The sequence below is a fragment of the Schistocerca gregaria genome, chromosome 1, assembly GCF_023897955.1.
Source record: "Schistocerca gregaria isolate iqSchGreg1 chromosome 1, iqSchGreg1.2, whole genome shotgun sequence".
Classification (NCBI taxonomy): domain Eukaryota; kingdom Metazoa; phylum Arthropoda; class Insecta; order Orthoptera; family Acrididae; genus Schistocerca; species Schistocerca gregaria.
This window is the reverse complement of record NC_064920.1, coordinates 1,209,154,715-1,209,179,484: the sequence shown is the minus strand read 5'-3', so window position 1 is coordinate 1,209,179,484 and position 24,770 is coordinate 1,209,154,715. Positions and strand designations below refer to the sequence as shown.

Here is a 24,770-nt window from a genome sequence, read left to right as displayed (position 1 = left end):
AGAAAACCGTGTGAGATTCGTGGCTCGTTATCTTGAAATGGTGTCTCTTGGCGTTACACATACGTGACGCAGAAAGTTAAGTGTGTAAGCGGAGCAGAGACGAATCGGAAACAAAAAATGAAAAGAAAGAAAAAAAGAAATTGCCAGAGATAGGCTTATGGGCCCTGTATCTCTTAAAACCTTTCTCCAAAGTGAAATAAACTCATCATAGCCTCTTAAATCCTACGATGAAGTGAAGGTTGTCTAGAGGGAAAAACTACTATTGACTCTTTTCCTAAGCACACTCCGAAAAAAAGTGAAATCTTTCCAGTGACGATTTGGGCTTAACTATGCTAAAGTTTTACGGAATACATCACATGGCATCGAACATAAACGTTTTTCGTAACTGGGACTTTATTTTTCATCTCCTTGAACGTACACAGACACCATTTCGGCTTGTTCCCGACATGAACACCGAGCTATTCTGCTGTTCGCAGCGCGCTGCATCAGTCACACAGCCTGTAACACACAAGGGAAACACGGCACGTGATCAGAGGAACTGCCACTCGTCAGGCGAGTCAAAGACACATTTCCGGACATATGTCCATGTTTTCCTGCATTTCCAGTCCAGAATCTGGCTCTGCAGTTCGTGTATGTTCGCCCTGTATGCTGCACTTTGCAAACACTTTACTGAATGTACATAAGATACTTCTAATTACTTTTTACCATATGGACCCTATCTGGAATTTACTTTGTTAAGGTAATCAAAAACTATTATTGATTCTTTTCCAAAGCCTGATGAGGCTATGGGTTTCGATTTATAACTTCGGCACACACATAAATAACCCTTCACTTCAACTTTTGTATTCGTTACAACTAGGTTTGTTCTCGGCACAGCAGTATGTAGTATGACGGCTTGAAGGAAACTGGTATTACCGTACCGTATGACAATTCTTCTGTAAAAAACGTTGTTCTACGAGGATTTCTGTCACGATCTCTGAAGGAGCAATTCTTTTTAACGTTTAAGAAATAGTGTTACTATTGCTAAAGTGAAGTTAATTATCTTTTGTCAAATTGGCTCTTACTTAGAGACAAGATGGATGCAAACCATGAAACTAATATGTAGGACATTGACCACACTCAGTTTTGTAATTACATAACTATTGAAATTAATTTGTTAAGAAACTTTGAAGTTATTTCCAAGTAAAGTTATGGTTGACTTATGTTGCTATCTTCTTCCCACAGTGCATTAGCTTAGATGTCAGGTTTACTGTCCTTAATATTCTGCAGTATTCTTGTCATGAGCTAATTCATCAACATTCGAGGTGTTCCTGGCAGACACAGCTTCAATTTTGTCCTACAAGATAATTTATGATTTTGATGAAGACGTTGTTTAGCCTAATTACGTTTTGGCGAAAACGGCTTGCATCTGTGCAATTCATGATTTCAGCAGTTTACTAAAATAATTTTTGGTAGATTAATCTCTCTCGTGTCATCAGATGTAGTAGACTTTTTAACTTGGTCAGGATTTCTGCTTAGAACAAGGAGCTGCACGTCATGTCCTGATATGCTGTTGATTCTAATCTTTATCATATTTTTATAGACAAATCAAAGGAGCAAACTCATACTATGCCCACCAATGGCTGTCTTACAGCATTCAACTATCCTAGTTGGAAAGTTTAATGTAGGGATTAAACTGAAAGACAATGGTGCTAATTGCAACAAATATCTACTGCAATTTTTTTAAGAAAATCTAGGTTTGTATCACTATCAACAACAATGCCTTTAAATAGGTCAATGGAACTTTTAGATGATTTATGAACAGATTATCGTTTCCAGCTGCTGCTCGGTGCTTAGTTACTATTATAAAACATGAGTAACGGAACTCGACTGCTGTTGTACATATTTCCAGATGCATCTAGAGGCTTTGTTCTTGACTGTAAGGCAGTTTCTAAAAAATGTGGCGACTCCACCTCCCTTCGTATCTGCTGCTCTAAAGAGAGAAGAAACTAACTTAAATCGTTAATCTCTTGCTGTATCTATAGCTGTGGTCACATGATGTTGAGAGTGGCACATTATGTGAAATGAGTTGGATGAATCTGAATCATCAATACAGATGAGTAGCTCGTGAAATTCAGTTCTGAGTGCTCGGATGATTTGGTGTATTAACAATAACTGGTTTCGCATACTGACTAAGCTAAAACTGGTTAGACAAAAATGTTCTGGTAATTTCTAAATACTTTCTGTTAAGCACTTGTTTGCACAGAAGCTGTACTTTAAAATCTGTAGTTCAGCCATTTTCTCAAACTGAATGTTTCTTCAACCATAATCTCTCTTACAATGCGCTTTCCTTCTCCTCTCGCTACTCTAAAAGTGGTACATCTCTGACACCTGTAGAAAAAAGCAAGACTCAGGCGAACAAATGTAAGATATGGTAACAGACGGATAATATACAGTATGTACTAGAACCAAGAGGGGGAATAAGAATGGAAGATCAGGAACAATGTTCTGGCATTACAAAAGATACAAGACAGGGTGTTGTCTTTCTCGCTACTGTTCAGTCTATACATCGAAAAAGCAATGGCAGAAATAAAAGGAAGGTTCAGAAGTGGGATGAAAATTCAGGGTCATATAGTCTCAGTAACAAGATTCGCTGATGACATTACCAACCTCAGTGAAAGTGAGGAAGAAGTATTGAAAGTAAAAATGAGCACAATGAGAAGAGTAGCAGAAAGAAGATCACTGATAAATATAACAACAAACTGCAGACTGCAAACTAGACGAAGCGCAGGAATTTTGCTGCTTCAGAAACAAAATAACACGTGAAGGACGAAGCAAAGAGGATATAAAAAGCAGACGAGGACAGCCAAACGCAGCATTCCTAGCCTGAAAAATTTAGTAATATGGAACACTGGCTTTAGTTTGAGAAAGAATTTCCAGCTAAACTGGATTTGGAGCACGTGAATCACGGATTGTGGGAAAACAGGAAAAAAGAGTATCGAAGCGTTTCAGATGCGGTGCTACAGAACAATGTTGAAAATTAAGCAAACTGATAGGATAAGGAATGAAATGGTTCTCCGCTGAATCGGCGAGGAGAAGAAATTTTTTTAGAACACGTTGACAAGATGAAGAAAGATACCAAACGTTTCAAGACGTCAAGGAATAACTTCGATGGTAGTAGAGGGAGCTATGGAGGGTAAAAGCTGTAGAGGGAAACAGAGATGCATTCAACAAATAATTGATGACGTAACGTGACACTCTGAAATGAAGAGGTTGATGCAAGAGGGGAATTCGTGGTGGGTAGAGTAAACCAGTTAAATCACTGACGACTCAAAAAAAAGTAACCACACATTTATAGTGAGAGAACGATATTGAGCACTTTATATCCTAGAGGCTACCATCCTACAGTGCATGCAATGAGGATATGATGAAGACATTGAAGAACGCTAAAGGAATGAGCAGTAAATAAATTATGGAGACTGCTTATGTACAATAATAGATACAGAAGGATTTAAGAAATGTATGTTTAAAAACTTTCAATGTGAAATTTATATACAAATGTAATTTCAATTGTGAAAGAAAATTCAAGTAGCGACAGAGGGCGACAACATGTAAGACTTAACCAAACGATGGGGGGAGGGCATGTTGAGGGGACACAAAGAGACATGCAGACACACACACACACACACACACACACACACACACACACACACACACATACACGCTTCCAGCAACAAAACTGTTCTTAATTTCCGAACAGCTCGGAAATTAGATGATGGCTGTACATATTTTATAAATCGCATTTTGTATGTGTGTCGAAAATGTCTTCCATACTGTTCATAGTAAACCGACGTTTAAGTTACGATACACGTAACAGGATTAATTTGTAAGGTACATCCATTGGTTTTCTTGACGCAGTGTGCTAGACTATAAGAAGCAGAGCAGCAGTCGTGTATCCGTGACACAAATCAAATTTAAAGTCAATTCTTTGGCGGGAATATTTATTAGTAACACCTGAGGCGCTAGGGTGTTTATAAATATATAAAGACAGAAATCTAAGTGCTTCGTTAAGCACATTACATTCATCTTTAAAAGTCCCTTGCTCTTAGGAATATAATATCATCCATTTACTTGAGTACTCTGATTGTTTAACTAATAATGCGGTTGGTTTTTGGGCTGACATACAGCAGTACAAACAAAGTCAAGACCCGTATGTAAATGTAATGGAGTCGTTATAGCAACACAAACTTTCACAAGACAAGCGTCTCATGGACGATTACTTCGAAAAGCTGAATTGTTACTAACAAACTGGATAAAAAGGCCACGATACGACTCTTAAACTCTTACTAATTTTTCAAACTGTCCTGCACATAAATATAATATGTAAATAGTGAACAATTAAAATGTGTCTTGTGCTAATCAAGTATGACCATGTGTATCAGTTATTAAAATAAGATCGTTAAAACAATTTTATCACATACAGGCTGTTCCAGAAATATTACGACTAACTTCTAGGGTTTGTGGAGGACGTTTTGAGGAACATATCAATTACAGAAACCCACGTCTGGAAATGTCGTCCAACTACGCTACAGAGTGTCAAAAGTTACACAGGCGCTAGCGCCTGCCACCAGACCACCGCTTCACCAGCAAACGTGACTTTCTACGCCGACGCACCTTAGGCGGAACGTCTCGAAATATTGTTTGTTATTCAGCGATCAGTACTGATTAGCACGATCGCCAGCGGAAAATGTGAATGTAAGGCTACGTTGTCTTCGTGGATGATGGTTCTGGACACGGGTTTCCATCTGCAGTTTATTTTTCTCCTGTGTGCTGAAAACATTGGATGTTTTAGAGGGTACCAGGAGAAAAATACACTGCGAATGGCAACACGTGTCCGAAACCGCCATCAACCGAAGCCAGAGAGCACCTCTTTCAAAGGAGACAAAGCCTTTCCACGCAGCGGATAGCTCCGCTTCTTCCACTGGCGATTGTGGCAAACAGTTGCCGTCAGTGAATGAGAAACGACATTGTGAAACGTTTCGCGTATGGACCGTCAGTGCACAAAGCCACATTTTCTGCCGAAGGGGCGGCCCAGTGTCAGCAGCCAGCGCCTACAGCTTCGATGCTCTGTAGCATCGTTGGATGACGTTTCCAGACACAGGGTCCTATCCTTGATTTCTTCCTCAAGACACCCTCCACAGTCTCTCAAAGTCTGTCACAACCTTTCTGGGACACACTGTATAGCAGCAAAAACGTCACGATGTTTTGCGGGAATATATGTTTGAAATACTTACGACTGGCTCAATTGTACTTCTGTTGTTACCGGAATATGCTTTCCTGCCGCCATGCATAATGCTGTTATAGTCGTAACCATATCCGTAATCTGTTACATCTTCAGGATTCAGCTTTTTTAAAAAGTTTTCTTTACCTGAAAGAAAAGTATAGGTGCACTTCATAACAATATTCAAATACGTTTCATCTCATTTCTTAAGCTATTGCCTTCTATACGGTATGGCTGCCCTCATTAGATATAGTGACTGAAGGCAGAAAACCACCTAAGAAATCGGTGACGTGACACTGTCGGTTTAAAGGCTGCGCCCAGTAAGCAACGTGTCATGTATGTAAAGGTGTTGGTAGCTACACGAAGAAATGAAGACATCAGACAGAAGCCGGCAGTTTAATATAGGAGCCATAAAATTTCTCCTATCAAATCTACGCTATCGTGTTAACGTAAATCACGCGATATAAAGCCTTCAAAGCTGCCTATAACCCTGGAAAGGGTCTAGTCGTTTTGTCTGGGGATGTGTCCTCAGAGCTTACTGAACTGGCTGTTGTTGGTAGGTACGAAGTTGTGCAGCGTTTGTCATCCTGCCTGTGGACCTGGGTACTACCTGGTGAGCGACAATTCTCCACCACACAGGACTGGGTTGATGAATAGGTACCAAAAAAGCTGGAGATATCTGAAGAATGAAGCAGGCTGAATATGAATGTATCACTGGAGACTGTAACGGAACTGGCTCATTTTTCCTAATGTACTGGATTACTCGACGCACTCCATAAATTTTCTAAGCATTACAGATAAGTTCATATTGTAATATCGCATTTCATACGGTTTTAATGATATAAATAAAATATTTTTGTACACTTACATACAGAACATGTGTTCTAGCATGAATCTGATATCAACAATATAATACAAAATATAATAACACAAAATCTTTCTCCGTGTCATTCTCTATCTGAGCCATACGACTATGGAACGCGCTCCCCTGTGATCTGCGTCTTATCCAGAACTACTCAGCATTCAAGAGGGAACTCAAGACTTACATATTAGGGACGGTATAGCCACCATTGTTGTGCCCCTCCCATCTCTTTCTTTCTCCTCTCCATCACAGCTTCGAATTTTACCGTTCTATTTCTCTTCCTCTAACCTATCCACCTCTTATATATCTCTTTCACCCATTCTATCGTCTTATGTCTCTGCTCGATGAGAATAACTCACAAGCTGCAAGAACATAACGAGAAAATTCCCAACTAACAATGGGACTGACATTCAGAAAAGAAAAGTATGTTTACTTTCATATACATAGTCATTATTATTATTATTATTATTATTATTATTATTCTTGATTGTTATAATTATTTTTTATTGTTATAATTATCATTGTACTACTGTTATAATATCTATTTTTTTCTTTAATATCAATATTGCATAATAGGCTATATGTCCTTAATGTTATGTAGAAACTGTAACTCGTTCAATCTGAGTATGCCTGGTTAGGTGTAAGAGAGGGCCTGAAGGCCCTAATCTTGCCAGGTAAAATAAATGCATAAATAAATAAAATAAATAAATAAATAATTTATATTACTTTAAAAATGCTTAATTTTTTATGTTTGTTGAATTCACTTAGAAATTCGGTTAGCCAATTGTAATTACATACAAAGTCACTGACATTAAAATTGTTAATTATGAACTCTCTAACTGACATCAGGAAATACTATTCGTACGTAACTCATTTGTTATCTAAAATACTTTCTTTGATGTGTGCTTTACCAGTATCCTTCTCGCCTGATCGGAAGTTGGAGGGAAGTTTCTGTAGGCCTAGTTGCATGCTTTTTAGCTTTTTCAAGTTAAGACATCTTTGAATGCTAAAATTATTTTGTGTCAAAAAGGTATAAAACTTGTAAGAAGTTAAATGTTCTATCTGAAAGACAATGTGCCTGGAACAAGTTAATTCACGTACATATTTTAAACTAAATTCTGAATAAATTCCTGCGAGCAGAAATATACCGCTAAATACGGAGCCAAGACAGCCATCGAAATACATCGAATTAAGATAAGGTAAGTGCCTGGAGGAAGAAGACTTCTGGTCAGGTGAATACAGGCTTATAAATACAAAATCAAATAAGGGTAATGCAGCAGTAGGTTTAATAATGAATAAGAAAATATCAGCGCGGATAAGCTACTGCGAACGGCATAGTGAATGCATTACTGTAACCAAGATAGACACGAAGTCAAGTTTATATGCCAAATAGCTCCGCAAATGATGAACAGACTCAAGAAATGTATGATGTGATAAAAGAAAATATTCACATACTTAAGGGAGACGAAAGTTTAATAGTCGTGGAGGGGACTGTGTTGTAACCGCAGAAAAGCCAAGTCTAAATGCAGTTGTTCTCAGACGATACACCAGAAATCATACGGGGAGATAGAGTTAACAGGAGACGCCAGGCGTGTCAGAGGGGTCACAAAAGATAACGACGCAGCCAGATAGCCGAGGCGGCGGTCCAAGCGGCCAGGCAGCTGCGCGTGATAAGGAAGGAAGCAGACTCAGCTATTAAGATAAACAGGGCGCTCTGGGCAGGTCCCTTAATAAACAATAACTTGCAGTATCAACACTCTTGGCTAGAGGGAGAAGTCTGGGAGCGGAGAGAGAAAGAAAGAGGGCCCTAAGTGGGGACCGCACTACGTCATGAGGAGCCAATGAAGGGCTCAGGACGCAGTGCGTGACCATATAGGGAGAGGCCCCTCTACCCCTCCACCCAGCTTCTGAAGAAAAGTACTGAAGTTAATACTAAAACAATCCCTAATAAGGAAAAGTTGCACTCGACGCTACGTCATGCCAAGCGCTGGCAGGGTCGTAGGGGAAGAGCTAACAAAACTCGGAGGCACGCCGCTCCGGAGATCTCTCTCTCTCTCGGGTTTAGGCAGCGACAGTAGTCAGCGTGAGTAGCAGCCGACTTGGGCTGAGGGCGGGCTGCAGGCAGACAGTTGGAGATAGTCGCCGATGAGCGTTTAGGCAGCGACCGCGGGACTCTGACGTAGGGTGCTAGTGTGGGCAGCAAAGTGCTGGAAAGTTCTATCAGGCAGCCAGAACGGTGGAAGTCAGTCACCGTCTCTGTAATGGGCTTGGCTATTCTGTAGGTACAATCACTACGCAGTTAGGGTGATCTGTATTCTTTATGAATAAATTAGAACTTTTATAACGTCCATACGAGTTTACTTCTACCAACATCCTAGCCTTGTACCTTCACACCAGGGAATTTAACATCTTAGCCAGATCAAAAGTCTCCCTCTCAATTAGGTCAACCGGCTAATTCCCGTTTACGAACCGTGTCGCTCAATCCCTCGCAAAACCCACGCTTGGGACGCGACATAAATAAAAGTTTTGGTGCCAGGTGTGGGGTACCACAAAGGCATATAGGCAAAAGGAGATAGGAGCCAGTAGATTTTGCTACAGCGACTGTGGCAATTAGCAGGAAGTTGTGGCGACTCGCAACTTTCAGCATTAGTAGCCCCACTACGACAGAGTCCAGAGAAGTAGTCCTCGCGGGTGCAGGGCAACGCAGGATAGCGGCAGCACGACGCGGAGCGACGAGGCACAGAGGTGCCTAAGCAGCCAGCGTTCGAGACCGGGGGTCCGGGCCGAGCAGCGGCAGCAGCCGTAGCAGCGGCAGCCGAGGCGAGCGACGGGGTCGGCACAGCCCAGCAGAGCGGCGGCCGACGCATCGCGGCAGCGCGGAACAGCGCGGGCATAGAGAGCACAGAGACAGCGCGGAGCAGCGCGGAGCAGCGCGGCACAACGCGGGACAACGCGGATCAGCGGAAGAGACGGCGCACCACAAGAGAAGCGGTACATATAAAATTATATTAAGAATTTTGTATCTTGTATTGTAAAGTGCTAACATAGTTAAGTTGGTAAGATGGCCCAAACTAACGAAGTTCCGTCATCCTCCAGTAGCGGTAAGATATCAGTGAAAGAAGCCTTGTGTATAGTTCCAAAAGTGTTCGAAGGAAATAAGAGAGATCTTAGGGAGTTTATTGAAAATGTAGACGCTGCATTTGAACTTGTGAAACCGGAGGAACACGAAACGTTACTGAAGTTTGTTAAAGCCAAAATAACCGGAGAGGCCAGATCGAGGCTGCAAGTAAGGGAACGCACTGGGACATGGCAGGAAGTAAAACATGTTCTAGAGGAAAATTATGCGAGTAAGCGTACCATTGACTACTACGCGTGCAAGATATTTCAATCGAGACAGGGACAAGGAGAGCCAATTGCGACATGGGCAAGCCGAATAGATGAAATGCAAAGGGATTTCAGGGAAGCAGTAAGCAGAGTTACGGCTAGGGAGAACTTAAAGGGCGCAATAGAACTGGTTGATTCACTAGGAAGAGCATGCTTTATACAAGGGTTAAGCAATGATAGAATACAGACGATAGTAAGAAGTAGAGGCGATGAAATCACGCTAGCAGCGGCCGTGGAACTAGCATTGCAAGAAGAAAGTGCAATACTGTCAATGAAAGAGCGGGGACTAGCCCCAAGAGTAACTTTCAACCGGGGAAAGGAAACGGTGAAGAATACCAGAGATATTAGAGATTTGAAATGTTTCAATTGTGGATTGAGAGGGCACATGGCAAGCAAGTGTAGAAAGAATAGGCCAGAGGGAAGAGTACGGATAATGACGGGCAAAGAGTTTACGAATTTTTGTTACGGGTGCGACAAGCCAGGACATACAGACGCGGAATGCCGGGTAAGATTAAGAAAAATTCAGCCGATAGATACAAGAGACTTTAGAGGAAATCATAGGGAAGCTGATGGAGGGTTACGAGAGTGGAGTTGCCCACAATGTAATCTACCAGGGAACTGTGGAGTTCCGTGTACGAGGGTAAAAGACGTTGCTTGCTTCAAGTGTAAGCGGCCGGGACATTACGCGAAAGATTGTCACGCAGGGCCCTGGCACGCATGGAGAAAAGGCAGGGTGCCAGTATCGAGCAAAACCGGTAAAGTGGTGCAGGGAAACTAAGAGGCGGCAAGGCCGCACAGTCGGGCCTTGTTGCGGTAGGTAAACCCTCAGTTAGGGTAATCGACTGTGCAACAGAAAATGACGTTTTGGTTTTATACTGCATAGAATTAAAAAGATATTTGAAGTTGCTAATAGACACTGGAGCACAGTTGTGTCTGCTCAAGAGAACGAGTATTCCGATAAATAGTACACTTGCAATTAATGAAGCGGAAAGGCTTCGGCTAAAAGGTGTAACCAGTGAGGCCGTCAGCACAATAGGTACGGTACAGGTACACTTAAGTGTGGACGGTTCTGAGCAAGTAGGGCAAAAATTTCACGTGTACGGGAGAGGATTAGATATTCCGTACGACGGACTGATAGGCAGAAATTTCTTGACAGAGCATAGAGTTAAGTTAGACTATGCAGGTAAAATAGTGAGACTAAAAGGGCGAGATATACCCTTAGTAGTAGAGGAAGAGCCAAAGGGACATGAGAACGAACAAGATTCAGAAGTAGGCGGGGAAATGGGGCCCCGAGAGGAAAAAATAATGTTATTAAAGGTGGAAGGAAATGTAAAAAGGGGAATCGAAAAGGAAATGATTATTCCTAGGCAGGAGATTGCACAAGGGGTACATGTACCTGAAGCGTTAGTAAAAGTGCAAAATGGGAAATGCATAGTAAGTGCATTAAACTTGTCAGAAGACAGAGTGCAGTTAGGAAACGTCAGGTTAATGACGGAAGAATTAGAAAAAGTAGGGAAAATACGCGAAGTAAAATGTTGTACTAATGTCATAGGAAAGACAGAAAGTCGTACTAGTGTGTTGCGAAGGCAATTAAGAATGGATCATTTGAATGCTGAAGAGAAAAGCGCTCTAGCAGAGGTTTGCGCGGAATACGGAGATGTATTTCATCTACCAGGGGACAACCTGTCCTATACTTCCGCAGTGAAGCACAGAATACCGATTGCACCGGAACACGCGGGAAAGGTAGTAAACGCTAGACCGTACAGGATCCCGGAAGCGCAAAAGGAAGTGCTAAGGGAGCAAATAGAGCAGATGCTAAGAGATGACATAATTGTCGAGAGTAAGAGCGCTTGGAACGCACCGTTACTGTTAGTTCCAAAGAAGCTAGACGCTAGTGGCAAACAGAAATGGAGAATTGTAGTGGACTACAGACGATTAAATGATATCACTGTAGGCGATGCATTTCCACTACCGAATATCTCCGAGATACTGGATCAGTTAGGGCAAGCTAAGTACTTCTCGACGCTTGACCTCGCAAGCGGGTACCATCAAATATTGACGGACGAGAAGGACAGAGAGAAAACGGCATTTAGCTCAAACTATCAGCATTACGAATACAAACGAATGCCGATGGGACTGAAGGGAGCCCCAGGATGTTTTCAGAGACTGATGAATACAGTCTTGGCAGGTTTACAAGGAGTGAAATGCTTTGTATATCTAGACGACATAGTATGCTATGGGAAAAACCTGCAGGAGCATAACGAAAAGCTCCGGGAAATATTTGACAGGTTGCGAGAGCACAATTTGAATCTGCAACCAGACAAGTGTGAATTCCTGAGGAAGGAAGTAATCTTCCTAGGTCATTGCATCACTGACAAAGGAATATCACCAGATATGGCGAAGGTGGAGAAGGTGAAGTTCTTCCCACAGCCAAAGACAACTAAGGAACTAAAAGGGTTTCTCGGATTGATAGGTTACTACCGCCGTTTCATTGCTAACTTCAGCAAGATTGCGAAACCTCTCCATGAGCTCTTAAAAAAGGGAGTGGAGTACCGATGGAGCGAACGTCAGAACAATGCGTTCGAAGAACTAAAAGAGAAATTAATAAACCCTCCGTTACTTCAGTACCCTAACTTTACGAAACCGTTCATCATTACAACGGATGCGAGTAACGCAGCCTTGGGTGCAGTGTTATCGCAAGGTAAGAAGATTGGCGAAGACTTGCCCATCGCATATGCATCCAGAGCATTGAACAAAGCCGAACTAAATTATAGCACAACGGAAAAAGAGTTGTTGGCTATAGTTTACGCAGTAAAACAGTTCAGACCATATGTATATGGCAGAAAGTTCACTGTAGTGACAGACCATAAGCCACTAACGTTGATATTTAGTGTCAAAGATCCGAGTTCGAGACTCCTGAAGTGGAGACTGAAACTCGAGGAGTATGATTATGAAGTAATATACAAGCCAGGAAAGTTAAATAGTAATGCGGATGCGCTGAGTAGAATAAGGCATGAAGGGAAGGAAGAGATAGATGCGAAGCAGAAGGTGGAGACGGAGATCTCGGCAGCAAAAGCAAATGGGGAAGAAAGTTCCGTAAACGTGCGGCAAGCACAAGTGTCGAGTGAAATAGAACAGGAAACGGATAGTGGTGAGGAAATTAGTCCCGAAGAAAAAGAAAATATACTAAAGGAAATGCATGACAATCCCTTTGGAGGTCACCAAGGAATGCACAGGACACTCGAAAGAATTAAAGCATACAAGCAGTGGCGCGGAATGAAGCGTGACATTGAAAATTACATTAGGAAATGCCCATCGTGTCAAAAGAATAAAAACACGCAAATGAAAACTAGGATGCCCTTAGAAATTACAGACACAGCAGAAACAGTATTCGGAAAGTGTGCGATGGATATAGTGGGTCCACTAGATGTATCTAATACAGGAAAAAGGTACATGTTAACATTCCAAGACGATCTGAGTAAATTTACCTTAGCAATCCCAATTGACAAACAAGATGCCGAAACAGTAGCTGAGGCATTTGTGGAAAACGTAGTATTAAGGTATGGAATTCCATCACTATTATTAACAGATCAAGGGTCTAACTTTCTGAGTGATGTATTTAAAAGTGTATGTAAATTGTTGAAGGTAAAGCGTATAAATACTACAGCGTACCACCCTGAATCAAATGGTGCACTAGAAAGAAGTCATAGAACTATTGTAGAGTATCTCAGACACTTTGTAACAGGAGATCAAAGTTCTTGGGACAAATGGGTACCGTATGCAATTTTTGTGTTCAACACTACACCACACAGCAGCACAGGATACACACCATTTGAATTACTATACGGAAGAAAGGTTAACATACCAGGAGTACTGCAGCAAGAAACACAGCAGGTAAGTTACAATTATGAAATGTATGTAAATAAACTAAGAGCGAGAATGCAGGAAGCCCACAAAGTGGCCAGAGACTCGATTATAAGAAGTAAGAAAATCAGTAAGGAACAGTATGACATGAAACAAAATCCAAAAAACTTCAAGGTAGGAGATAAAGTATTACTGCACGATGAGTCGGTGAGACGGGGTAGATCTCGGAAATTAGATTCACAATGGAGAGGTCCATTTGAAGTAGTAAAAGTGGAAGGTCCTAACGTAGTAATAAAAGTTAAAAGAAATAAGGAAACAAAAGTACATGCCAACAGGCTGAAACAATTCTTTTAAAATTCAGGTATGGCACTCAAGTGGCAGGTCGTGAAATTCGTCATAGTGATAACAGCATACTACATCACTGCATCAGAGCATGCAACAAATGAGTACCAAGTGACGCCATTTCCGAGTTCATCAGGACTATATTACGATAATAGAGGACAGGTAGAAATATACAGTACCACATGGAGAATAGTCACATACGTAAATCTAGATATAATAACAGAAAGGTTTCAGAATGCAGAGAGGTATGGTAGGGCAGGTACAAAGGTGCCGAGAAACACTAACACAATTAAATGTAGGATTAATAGAATGCAAGGTACTAGACCAACAAGTAACCCATCATGTGGAAAAAATCACAGGATTGCAACTTTTAGTACAGCAGCTAACGAAACACGAGACCAGAAGGAAGAGAGGAGTATTCAACTTCGTCGGGCAGGTAAGTAAAATACTGTTCGGGACGTTGGACGAAGCAGATGCAGCATACTATAAGGAAAGAATAGACGCTATGGAGAAAAACTCAGAAGGGTTGTTGGGGCTAACAAAGGAACCGGTGGCAGTGGTAAGAGCCACATTGGCGGGAGTAAACAGGACGGTATATACACTAGAGTCAAATGAGCACGTTCTGAAGACAGGTATGCAAAGACTAGAACGATTCATGAAGGAATACATGAAGGAAACCGATATAGGGTTTAAACGTGTAGCGTCCTTCGCCACAGTAACAGAGCAAGTATTACAACTATCGGCAGTGTTTGGTCAGATCGAAGAGGAATACGAACAAATGATAAATGCCATTGTAAATGCTCAGAAGGGAATACTACAGCCTCATATAATTAATCCAGTCCAAATTGTAAAATACCTAAGTTTATTACGGGAAGAACTAAAAGATGTAAAGTTTCCTGTTCCTCTTACGGAGTCCTCAGGTTATCTATTGTTAAGAATAATTGATTTAGATGTTTTCATCTCGGGTAGCATACTAGGATATGTAATTAATATTCCATTAATAAATAATAACAATTTCAATTTGTATAGAGTATTCCCACTACCAAAAGAAATTCCAAACATAAAAGGTAAATATGTGTACATACAGCCAGAGAAAGATTTCTTACTAATAGATGAATCCAAAAGGCAGTACGCGAAACTTTCTGCGGAGGAACTAAAATGCAAGGGGCTAAGTAAAAATAGGAGACTGTGCAAACAAGCATTCGCCTTGCTGTCAACATTCGACCACGAAGAGTGCGAAGCCAAATTGTTGCAACCGGTAAGAGAAATTCCGGAAGATTGTGTGCGAAAAATAGTCGCACTGAATCAGAGCCTTTGGACTCATCTAAACAGTAACGAATCGCTATATGTAGCACCGAAGGAAGAAGGCTTAACAGTATTGTGTGGAAGGGAACCACCAAAGGACCTAGTAATAAAAGGGGTAGGAAAAATTAGTTTTTACAGTAAATGTGAGGGGTATGGCACTAGAGTGTTCATACAAACAGATAGAGTGATCCAGAGTAATGTGACGAAGAAAGACATAGTTCCGCAGATCAATCTAGAATTCGATTGTTGCGTGGTAAACAAGGAAAAAAGGAATGTCTCAACGTTAGAATTAGATTTGCCATTGGACCAGGTAATAACACAGTTAGACGACTTGAAAGTCGCAGGAAAAAGACTGGATGATGTCCAGAAGATGGTAGAGAGACAAGAGGAGGAAATGAAGTACTCCAGGTACTTCACACATTACTTCATAACTACGTATGTAGCCATATCAATAGTTATTCTAATCATAATAACATGCTGTTGTAAAAACTGTAAATGTTGTAAAGACTGTTTTAAAAGTATATGGAAATATTTTGAAGACAGTGATTGTTGTGGAAAAGTATGTATAAGAAATACCATAGTGAACCAATATCCAGAGAATAGTTCAGCTAGAAGACACAGTAATAAAGAAACTGAAGAGATAGTAATTTATGAAAGATGTGGTAAAGACCAAGGTGATACGGTCGCTTTCAGAAACAGACGTTAAATAACTGTATTTGAAATGTGTAATTGAAATGTAACTATATTTGAAATATGTAATAGAAATGTAACTGTATTTGAAATGTAATTCTAATTGAAATGTGAATGTATGTATCAATGAAAGTGTCTTTTGATTTTAATGCAAATGCTTTTGGCATAACTGAATGTTAGGCATGTATAATGTAATTGTATTATTGTGTGTTTAATGAATTTGACTTTACTAAATGAAAATGAAAAATACAACATATCAGATGCTAATGTAATAAACCAATCTGTAAAGCATGTAATGGAAAAAAAATAAAAGAGTCACAATTGACGCTACTCTGAGGAGTAACGCCAATTTCCCTGGCGGGGGAGGTGTTGTAACCGCAGAAAAGCCAAGTCTAAATGCAGTTGTTCTCAGACGATACACCAGAAATCATACGGGGAGATAGAGTTAACAGGGGACGCCAGGCGTGTCAGAGGGGTCACAAAAGATAACGACGCAGCCAGATAGCCGAGGCGGCGGTCCAAGCGGCCAGGCAGCTGCGCGTGATAAGGAAGGAAGCAGACTCAGCTATTAAGATAAACAGGGCGCTCTGGGCAGGTCCCTTAATAAACAATAACTTGCAGTATCAACACTCTTGGCTAGAGGGAGAAGTCTGGGAGCGGAGAGAGAAAGAAAGAGGGCCCTAGGTGGGGACCGCACTACGTCATGAGGAGCCAATGAAGGGCTCAGGACGCAGTGCGTGACCATATAGGGAGAGGCCCCTCTACCCCTCCACCCAGCTTCTGAAGAAAAGTACTGAAGTTAATACTAAAACAATCCCTAATAAGGAAAAGTTGCACTCGACGCTACGTCATGCCAAGCGCTGGCAGGGTCGTAGGGGAAGAGCTAACAAAACTAGGAGGCACGCCGCTCCGGAGATCTCTCTCTCTCTCGGGTTTAGGCAGCGACAGTAGTCAGCGTGAGTAGCAGCCGACTTGGGCTGAGGGCGGGCTGCAGGCAGACAGTTGGAGATAGTCGCCGATGAGCGTTTAGGCAGCGACCGCGGGACTCTGACGTAGGGTGCTAGTGTGGGCAGCAAAGTGCTGGAAAGTTCTATCAGGCAGCCAGAACGGTGGAAGTCAGTCACCGTCTCTGTAATGGGCTTGGCTATTCTGTAGGTACAATCACTACGCAGTTAGGGTGATCTGTATTCTTTATGAATAAATTAGAACTTTTATAACGTCCATACGAGTTTACTTCTACCAACATCCTAGCCTTGTACCTTCACACCAGGGAATTTAACATCTTAGCCAGATCAAAAGTCTCCCTCTCAATTAGGTCAACCGGCTAATTCCCGTTTACGAACCGTGTCGCTCAATCCCTCGCAAAACCCACGCTTGGGACGCGACAACTGGAATTCGATAGTGGGGCAAGGAAGAGAAGGAAAAGTAGTAGGTGCATAGCAACAGGGGATAAGCAGTGAAAGAGGAAGCTGGCTGGTAGCATAACTTAATCACAGCTAACACTTGGTTCAGGCATCATGAAAGAAGGTTATATACGTGGAGAAGGCCTGGAGACACTGGAAGATTTCAGATAGATTATATAATGGTAAGACAGAGATTTAGGAACAAGGTTTGGTATTATAAGACATCTATAGGGTCAGAAGTGGACTCTGACCACAATTGATTGGTTATGAACTGTAGATTGAAACTGAAGAAACTGCGGAAAGGTAAGAATTTAAGGCGATGGGACCTGGATAAACTGAAACTATCAGAGATTCTAGAGAGTTTCAGTGAGCATCAGGGAACGATTGACAAATACAGGAAAAAGAAATACAGTAGAAGAAGAGTGGGTAGATTTGAGAGATGAGATAGTGAAGGTCGCAGAGAATCAAGTGGGTAAAAAGATGAGGGCTAATAGAAATCCTTGGGTAACAAAAGGGACATTGAATTTCATTAATGATAGTAGAAAATATAAAAATGCAATAAATGAAGCAGGAGGTTAGTTACTGATCTTCCCCGAGGTCGGCTTCTACCAGTTTTTCCATTCGTTTGTAAAGAATTTTTTGTCGGTATTTTGCAGGCGTAGCTTATGAAACTGATAGTTTGGTCATTTTCACACCTGTGAAGACCAGATTTCTTTGGGATTGGAATTATTATATTCTACTTGAGGTCTGAGGGTATTTCGCCTGTCCCATACATCCTGCTCACCAGATGGTAGATTTTTGTCATGGCTGGCTCTCCCAAGGCTATCACTAGTTCTAATGGAGTTCTAGTTTTCAAGGAGTTCCTTGCAGAGTGAGGGAGTGGCCAGGTACGCAAACAACATAATTTGAGTCCATAGATTTTTGAATTTTGTGCAGGGGCAGTTGAATTTAGAGAAACTAAACTTCTAATTTTTGTTGTTTGTAGATGCCCTGACTCTATCTTCAGACCATTTCTACTCAAGCTAGAGTGGGTTCTTGATTCACTTTATAGGAAGCACCAGAAATTAGTTATATGTAGTGACTTCAATATTAATTTTGTATATAATTGTGCAAGAAAAAGGATGCTGTTAGATCTCCTAAATTCATATGATGTACTGCAGACTGTGCTTTTTCCAACTGGGGTGCAGGGGAACACTAATACAGCCATAGACAATATTGTCGTAGAAGAAGCTGAGTAGGACCGTGGTATAGTGGTTATGATACCTGTTGATAGGAAGGTCGTGATTTCAAAACTCACCTACAATGTACCATTTTAATTTCTATATTCGGTTCGAGTACATTCTAGAAGTATCCACAAATGTCAAGAAGCATTGTACTGGAATGTTCTGTAGCTGTATATATATTGTGTGTGTTCTGACCGGAGGCAGTTTGCTCCGCGTTCATGTATGTGCAAGTGCTGGATAAACCTTCGTTAAGTGAAGTTAGTGTTCGTCATTTATCTAATTACACCTCCTTCTACGTGACATTACTCTGGTGGAGGCGCCGGGTATTTGAACTTGTGATAGCGCACATTATCGACGACACAACGGCTCCCATCAGGCCACAACAGAGCCGCCGTTTACGTGGCGAGAAACCCGAGTTCGAACCATATTCAACAGATCGCAATCTGCTGGAGACAGAAGAAGAACAGGACGTTACGATGACAACCTTTGTGTGCCACCACATGAGACATCCTTCCGGGATCTGTGGTGACGATGGCCAAGATCCAAACAAGTGGCTGACGGTATATGAGTGTATAGCCAAATTGAACAAATGGGATGCCACCGTGTGTTTGGCTAACGTATTTTTCTACTTGGAGGGCACTGCCTAGCAATAGTATAAGAACAACGAGGAGAAGTTCACAAGCTGGGAAGTATTCTAGGCGGAACTGCGCAAGTATTTCTGCGACACACAACGACAGGAGAGCAAGGCTGAAGATAAATTAAAGTGCAGGGCACAGCGTCCAGGAGAAACTACAGCATCCTTCATTCAAGACGTCTTGGAGCTGTGTAAAATAGTGGATCCTAGAATGAAGGAGGAAGATAAGGTTGCACATCTTATGAAGGGTGTTGCTGAGGACATGTATCAAGTCCTACTCCTGAAGGAGGTTTCGACAGCAGACGACTTTATAAAATGGTGCCAGTATATCGAGACAAAGCATCAAAAAAGAATTACACGCAAGAAGTTTCAACGGCTTCCAAACGTCGTATCGATGACTGTAATGGAGGCAGCAACTGATTTCACAAGTTTTCTTCGTCAGATAGTGAGAGAGGAAGTTCAGAAGGCACTTGGATTGTACGGTGAGCAATAAAAACCGAGACGCTTCAAGAGGTCATAAGGGAGGAAGTGGGACAGACATTGAACCCAATCTCTGGCCCTTTATTTCCCTTTAAAGTCGAGTCTGAGGCGGAGATACGTTCCTACAATGCCGCATGACGAACCTGTTTGGGCACCAAGGAAGACACGTCTGGAGGACCCAGGACAACCAACCAACTTGTTTCCACTGCGGAAGACCGCGACATGTGGTGCGCTATTGTTGAGAAAGGCGGCGGATGTTTGATGACGCCCGCGCCAGAAGACAGCAGACCGATCTTAGCAGACACCAACTCCGGGACGACGAAGATGAACAAGAAGATGTGGCTGCAGGACGACGTAAGTGACCATCGCCGCAAGCTAGCCGCTGGAGAGGACGCTCCCCAAAACGCCGATCAAGGTCTCCATCGCCGTTTAGAAGCTCCAGCCGATCACCTAGCCGCAGCAATCTGGAAAATTAAAGGGTGCGACCTTTCTTGGAGGTGAGGCCGCCGAAGATATAAAACCTCCGCCGTCGATCACTACAAAACTGATAGGAAACTACGTCGATACCCTCACGGATGGCCGACCAGCCCAAGCTCTTGTCGACTCTGGAGCATCGTATTCGGAGAAGTAGCGTCGCCAGTTGCAGAAAACCGTATTCGTTGACAGCAAAACATCTCTGCTGAAGGTGGCTAATGGGAAATATGTAAAACCGACCGGAAGATGTACCATTCGTGTGGCTATAAGTGGTCATATACATCCCTTAGAATTCATCGTCTTACAAGCGTGTAGTCTTGACGTCATTCTTGGATGGAACTTTTTGAAAGCTTCTCAGGCAATTATTGATTGTGGTCGCTCGAAGATTATGCTAGACGAGATGAGATACTGTGGACAGGAAGATGCGCATTTAAGTGTGTGGAGACTATGTGTGCTGGATGAAATGATTATTCCTGCAGTCAGTGGTAGGGAGGTAAATGTCACATGTCATGCCATGCATCAACTCATTGACCTTGTAGTGGAATGTAAGAGAAGCACACCACTGAAGAATAACTTTGTCATCCCAGCGTCTGTCGTCTCATTTAAGAACGGATTCGGTGAATTGTAGACAGTTAACTGTCACCAAGAACCGCAGATCCTTCCAAGACGCAAGTGCGTAACAAATGCTGAACCGTTAATTGAAGAACAGCTGAGCATCACAGAAACCTTCCATGCCGAGTCTGTGGGCGAAATTAGCGCTATCACTAGAGAGATCTTGCTCAACTATCACCAGATCTCACTAAGGAACAACAGAAGAAGCCACTTGCCATTCTTCAAGAATTGTCTGACTGCTTCAATCCACAGGTGAAGAGCATATCAGACAAATCGACGGTGAAGCACCGGTTAGCACTGGAGACCATCAACCAATAAGCCAGAGAGTACACCGCGTGTCTGCAACGGAATGTCGAATAATTCGCGACGAGGCAGAGAAAATGATGAAGAATGACATCATTGAGTCTTCGCAGAGCCCATGGTCGTCACCAGTGGTCCTCGTCAGGAAGAAGGACGGCAGTTGGCGCTTTTGTGTTGATTACAGGAAGCTTAATAAGGTAACTAAAAAGGACGTGTACTCTCTTCCACGAATTGACGGTACACTAGATTGTCTGAAGGGGGCTAAGTTTTTCTCAACCATGGACATGTACTCGGGATACTGGCAATTCGAAGTAGATGAGGCTGACCGTGAGAAAACTGCATTCTTCACCCCTGAGGGCCTGTATGAGTTTAAGGCAATGCCGTTTGGTTTGTGTAATCCACCATCAACTTTTGAACGGATGATGGATAATCTTGTAAGGCACCTGTAGTGGACGACGTGTCTTTGTTATTTAGATGAGATTATAGCGTCCTCAGAGACATTTGATGAACATATAAAAAGACTGAGGGCTGTTCTTAAGTGTCTTCAACAAGGCGGACTGAAACTTAATCCAAGGAAGTGTCTCTGTGGAGAAAAATAAATCAAATTACTTGGACGCCTTGTGTCAAACGAAGGTGTGCGTCCAGACCTAGAAAAGGCGAGCACTACAACGGAATTTCCTATTCCTAAAAGTAGTAGAGAAGTGAGAAGCTTCCTCAGATTATGTTGTTATTACCTTTTTTAATCAAAGACTTTTGTATCAAAGCCAGGCCACGCCAAGAATTGTTAAAAGCTGATGTTAAATTTATCTGGGGCGGTGCTCAACAAGATTCTTTCGATGTGCTGCGAAAAACTCTGACGACTGACCCTGTACTTGGTCTGTATGATGAGAGAGCACCTACAGAACTACACACAGATTCCAGTGGGTATGGGCTCGGTGCTGTTCTGGTGCAAATTTCGGATTACAAAAGCCGAGAGAAACTACAGAAAGAGAATGTCTTGCTGTGATCTGGGCCATGTGCAGATTTCGACAGTATCTCTATGGAAGGACATTTACAGTTGTTACAGACTATCATTCATTTTGTTGGTTGATAGGTCTTAAGGATCCAACAGGACGACTCGCCATGTGGGCACTACATCTTCAAGAGTATGACATTACCATAGTGTACAAAAGTGAAGGAAGACACCAAGATGCCGACTGTCTGTTAAGAAACCCTGTGCAAGACCATCAAGACTTCGATGAAGATAGTGACTGTCTCGCTGCACTCCAGGATCTCTCTGCTGAGCAGAAGAAGGACGCCAAGATATCTCAAATTAAGCTTGCCTTAAATCGGCCAGAGGATGGGAAAGGACAATTTAAGGTAGTTAATGGATTGCTTTACAAGAAAAACTATGATCCGTTTGGAAAGACGTGGCCACCAGTGAGTCCTAAACACATGCGCTTACATGTTCTACAGAAAATCCATGACACACCTGGGGCCGGACATTTAGGATTTATTAAGACCTACGATAGAACCCGCAAGAAATTTTTCTGGCCAGGTTTATTTAGGAGTGTCCGTCACTATGTGTCGCACTATAGAGGGTGCCAGAGGAGAAAGGCAGTTTCTCAGAACCACCTGACAGACTCATACCAATTCCACCAGCCGAAACACCTTTCCAGCGTGTTGGGATTGATCTCCTCGGACGATTTCTAGTGTCTGCTAGTGGCGATGGATTATTGTTTGCACAGATTGTCTGGCACGCTATGCCATTACAATAGCCGTTGGTCAAATTCATCGTGAAAGACATTGTATTAAAACACGGAGCCCCAAGGTCGTTAATTACGGATCGAGGGAAAGTTTTTCAGTCGAATCTTGTGACTGAGATAAACTCATCACATGACGACTGCCTACCATCCGCAAACTAACGGGCTTACTGAGCGCCTTAATATGACCTTGGTCGACATTCTATCAATGTTCGTCAATGTTGAGCACAGCAACTGGGATGAGGTGCGACATTTCGTGACGTTTTCCTACAACACCGCCAAACAAGACACCACAGGATTTACGCCATTTTTCCTGGTCCATGGGAGTGGGGCGAGTACGACGATGGACACTGTGTTTCCGTTACATCCTGATGACGTGGGCGACGGCTACATCGGCCGGGTGTTAACCAGAGCTGAGCAAGCTCGGCGCTTACCTCAACTCCGCACGCTGCAGGCTCAAGAGAACGATCGCCGGAGATATGACGCGAGGCACCGCCCTGTTGCCCACCAGCCTTGTGAAAAAAAAAGATTCAAATGGCTCTCAGCACTATGGGACTTAACATCTGTGGTCATCAGTCCCCTAGAACTTAGAACTACTTAAACCAAACTAGCCTAAGCACATCACACACATCCATGCTCGAGGCAGGACTCGAACCTGCGACCGTAGCGGTCACGCGGTTCCTGACTGAAGCGCCTAGAACCGCACGGTCACACTGGCCGGCCAGCATGGTGACCTCGTCTGGACCTTCACTCCTGTTCGGAAGTTTGGTCTCTCTGTGAACCTACTCAGGCGCTACTTTGGACCGTATAAGACTGTAAGACAGTTGTCTAATGTTACTTACGAAGTTGAAGATTTCGACCCCGACGCAAGACGACGAAAGATCAGAGATACGGTCCACGTCCTTCGAATGAATCCCTACAAGGATCCTGCCACCCAGGGTAAAGTCGAAGCTCCGGCGATAGTCAACAAGCGGAAAGGTGACGAAGAGCGTAGCGGAAAAAGAAGTTCTAAGATCACCACCAGGGCGAGCATCAGTCATCGGGCGTCGGAGAGCGCAGGACCGATGACTCGTTCCCGGACTGGGAGGACGGAGCATCGAGACGCTGTTCACTAAAGGAGGGAACAGTGTCGCAGAAGAAGCTGAGTAGCACCGTGGTAAAGTGGTTGTAGATTGGAGGGTCGTACCTGCATTGTACCATTTTAAATTACTGTATTCGGTTCGAGTACATTCTAGAAGTATCCACATATGTCAAGAAGCATTGTACTGGAATGTTCTGTAGCTGTATTATATACTCTACGTGTTTTGGCCGGAGGCAGTTCGCTCCGCACTTTTGTATGTGCAAGTGCTGAATAATCCTTCGTTAAGTGAAGTTAGTGTCCGTCATTCTTCTGATTACACCTTCTTCTACGTGACAATATTTTTATTCATTCTTCATCACTGGATAGGCATTCTGTTAGTAAAAGGGCGAAGGGCCTTTCAGTGTGTGTGTGTGTTTGAGGTTTACGGGCGCTAAACAGCGTGGTCATCAGCGCCCAGGGCCTTTCAGACCATGATGCACATATTGTAACACTAAAAGGTTTTTTTTCTCAAACAAATGTCATATTTAATTACAAACTATGTACGAAAGTTAATCCAGTGGCAATAGATAGTTTTGTAAACCTCGTCAAGGAACAAGAGTCTCAGGATGCCGATAACATATATGACAAATACACTCCTGGAAATGGAAAAAAGAACACATTGACACCGGTGTGTCAGACCCACCATACTTGCTCCGGACACTGCGAGAGGGCTGTACAAGCAATGATCACACGCACGGCACAGCGGACACACCAGGAACCGCTGTGTTGGCCGTCGAATGGCGCTAGCTGCGCAGCATTTGTGCACCGCCGCCGTCAGTGTCAGCCAGTTTGCCGTGGCATACGGAGCTCCATCGCAGTCTTTAACACTGGTAGCATGCCGCGACAGCGTGGACGTGAACCGTATGTGCACTTGACTGACTTTGAGCGAGGGCGTATAGTGGGCATGCGGGAGGCCGGGTGGACGTACTGCCGAATTGCTCAACACGTGGGGCGTGAGGTCTCCACAGTACATCAATGTTGTCGCCAGTGGTCGGCGGGAGGTGCACGTACCCGTCGACCTGGGACCGGACCGCAGCGACGCACGGATGCACGCCACGACCGTAGGATCCTACGC

General features: G+C 42.9%; 1 protein-coding gene across 1 annotated transcript in view; it reads right to left on the bottom strand.

Annotated features, from left to right (window-relative positions):
- The window catches only part of LOC126284828 (hatching enzyme 1.2-like), a 116,989-nt gene that overhangs the window by 4,342 nt on the left and 87,877 nt on the right, over window positions 1-24,770 (bottom strand). The window contains exon 5 of the mRNA XM_049984050.1: window positions 5,274-5,407. Within this exon, the coding sequence (XP_049840007.1) occupies window positions 5,274-5,407 (134 nt within the window). The remainder of the gene's footprint in view (window positions 1-5,273; window positions 5,408-24,770) is intronic.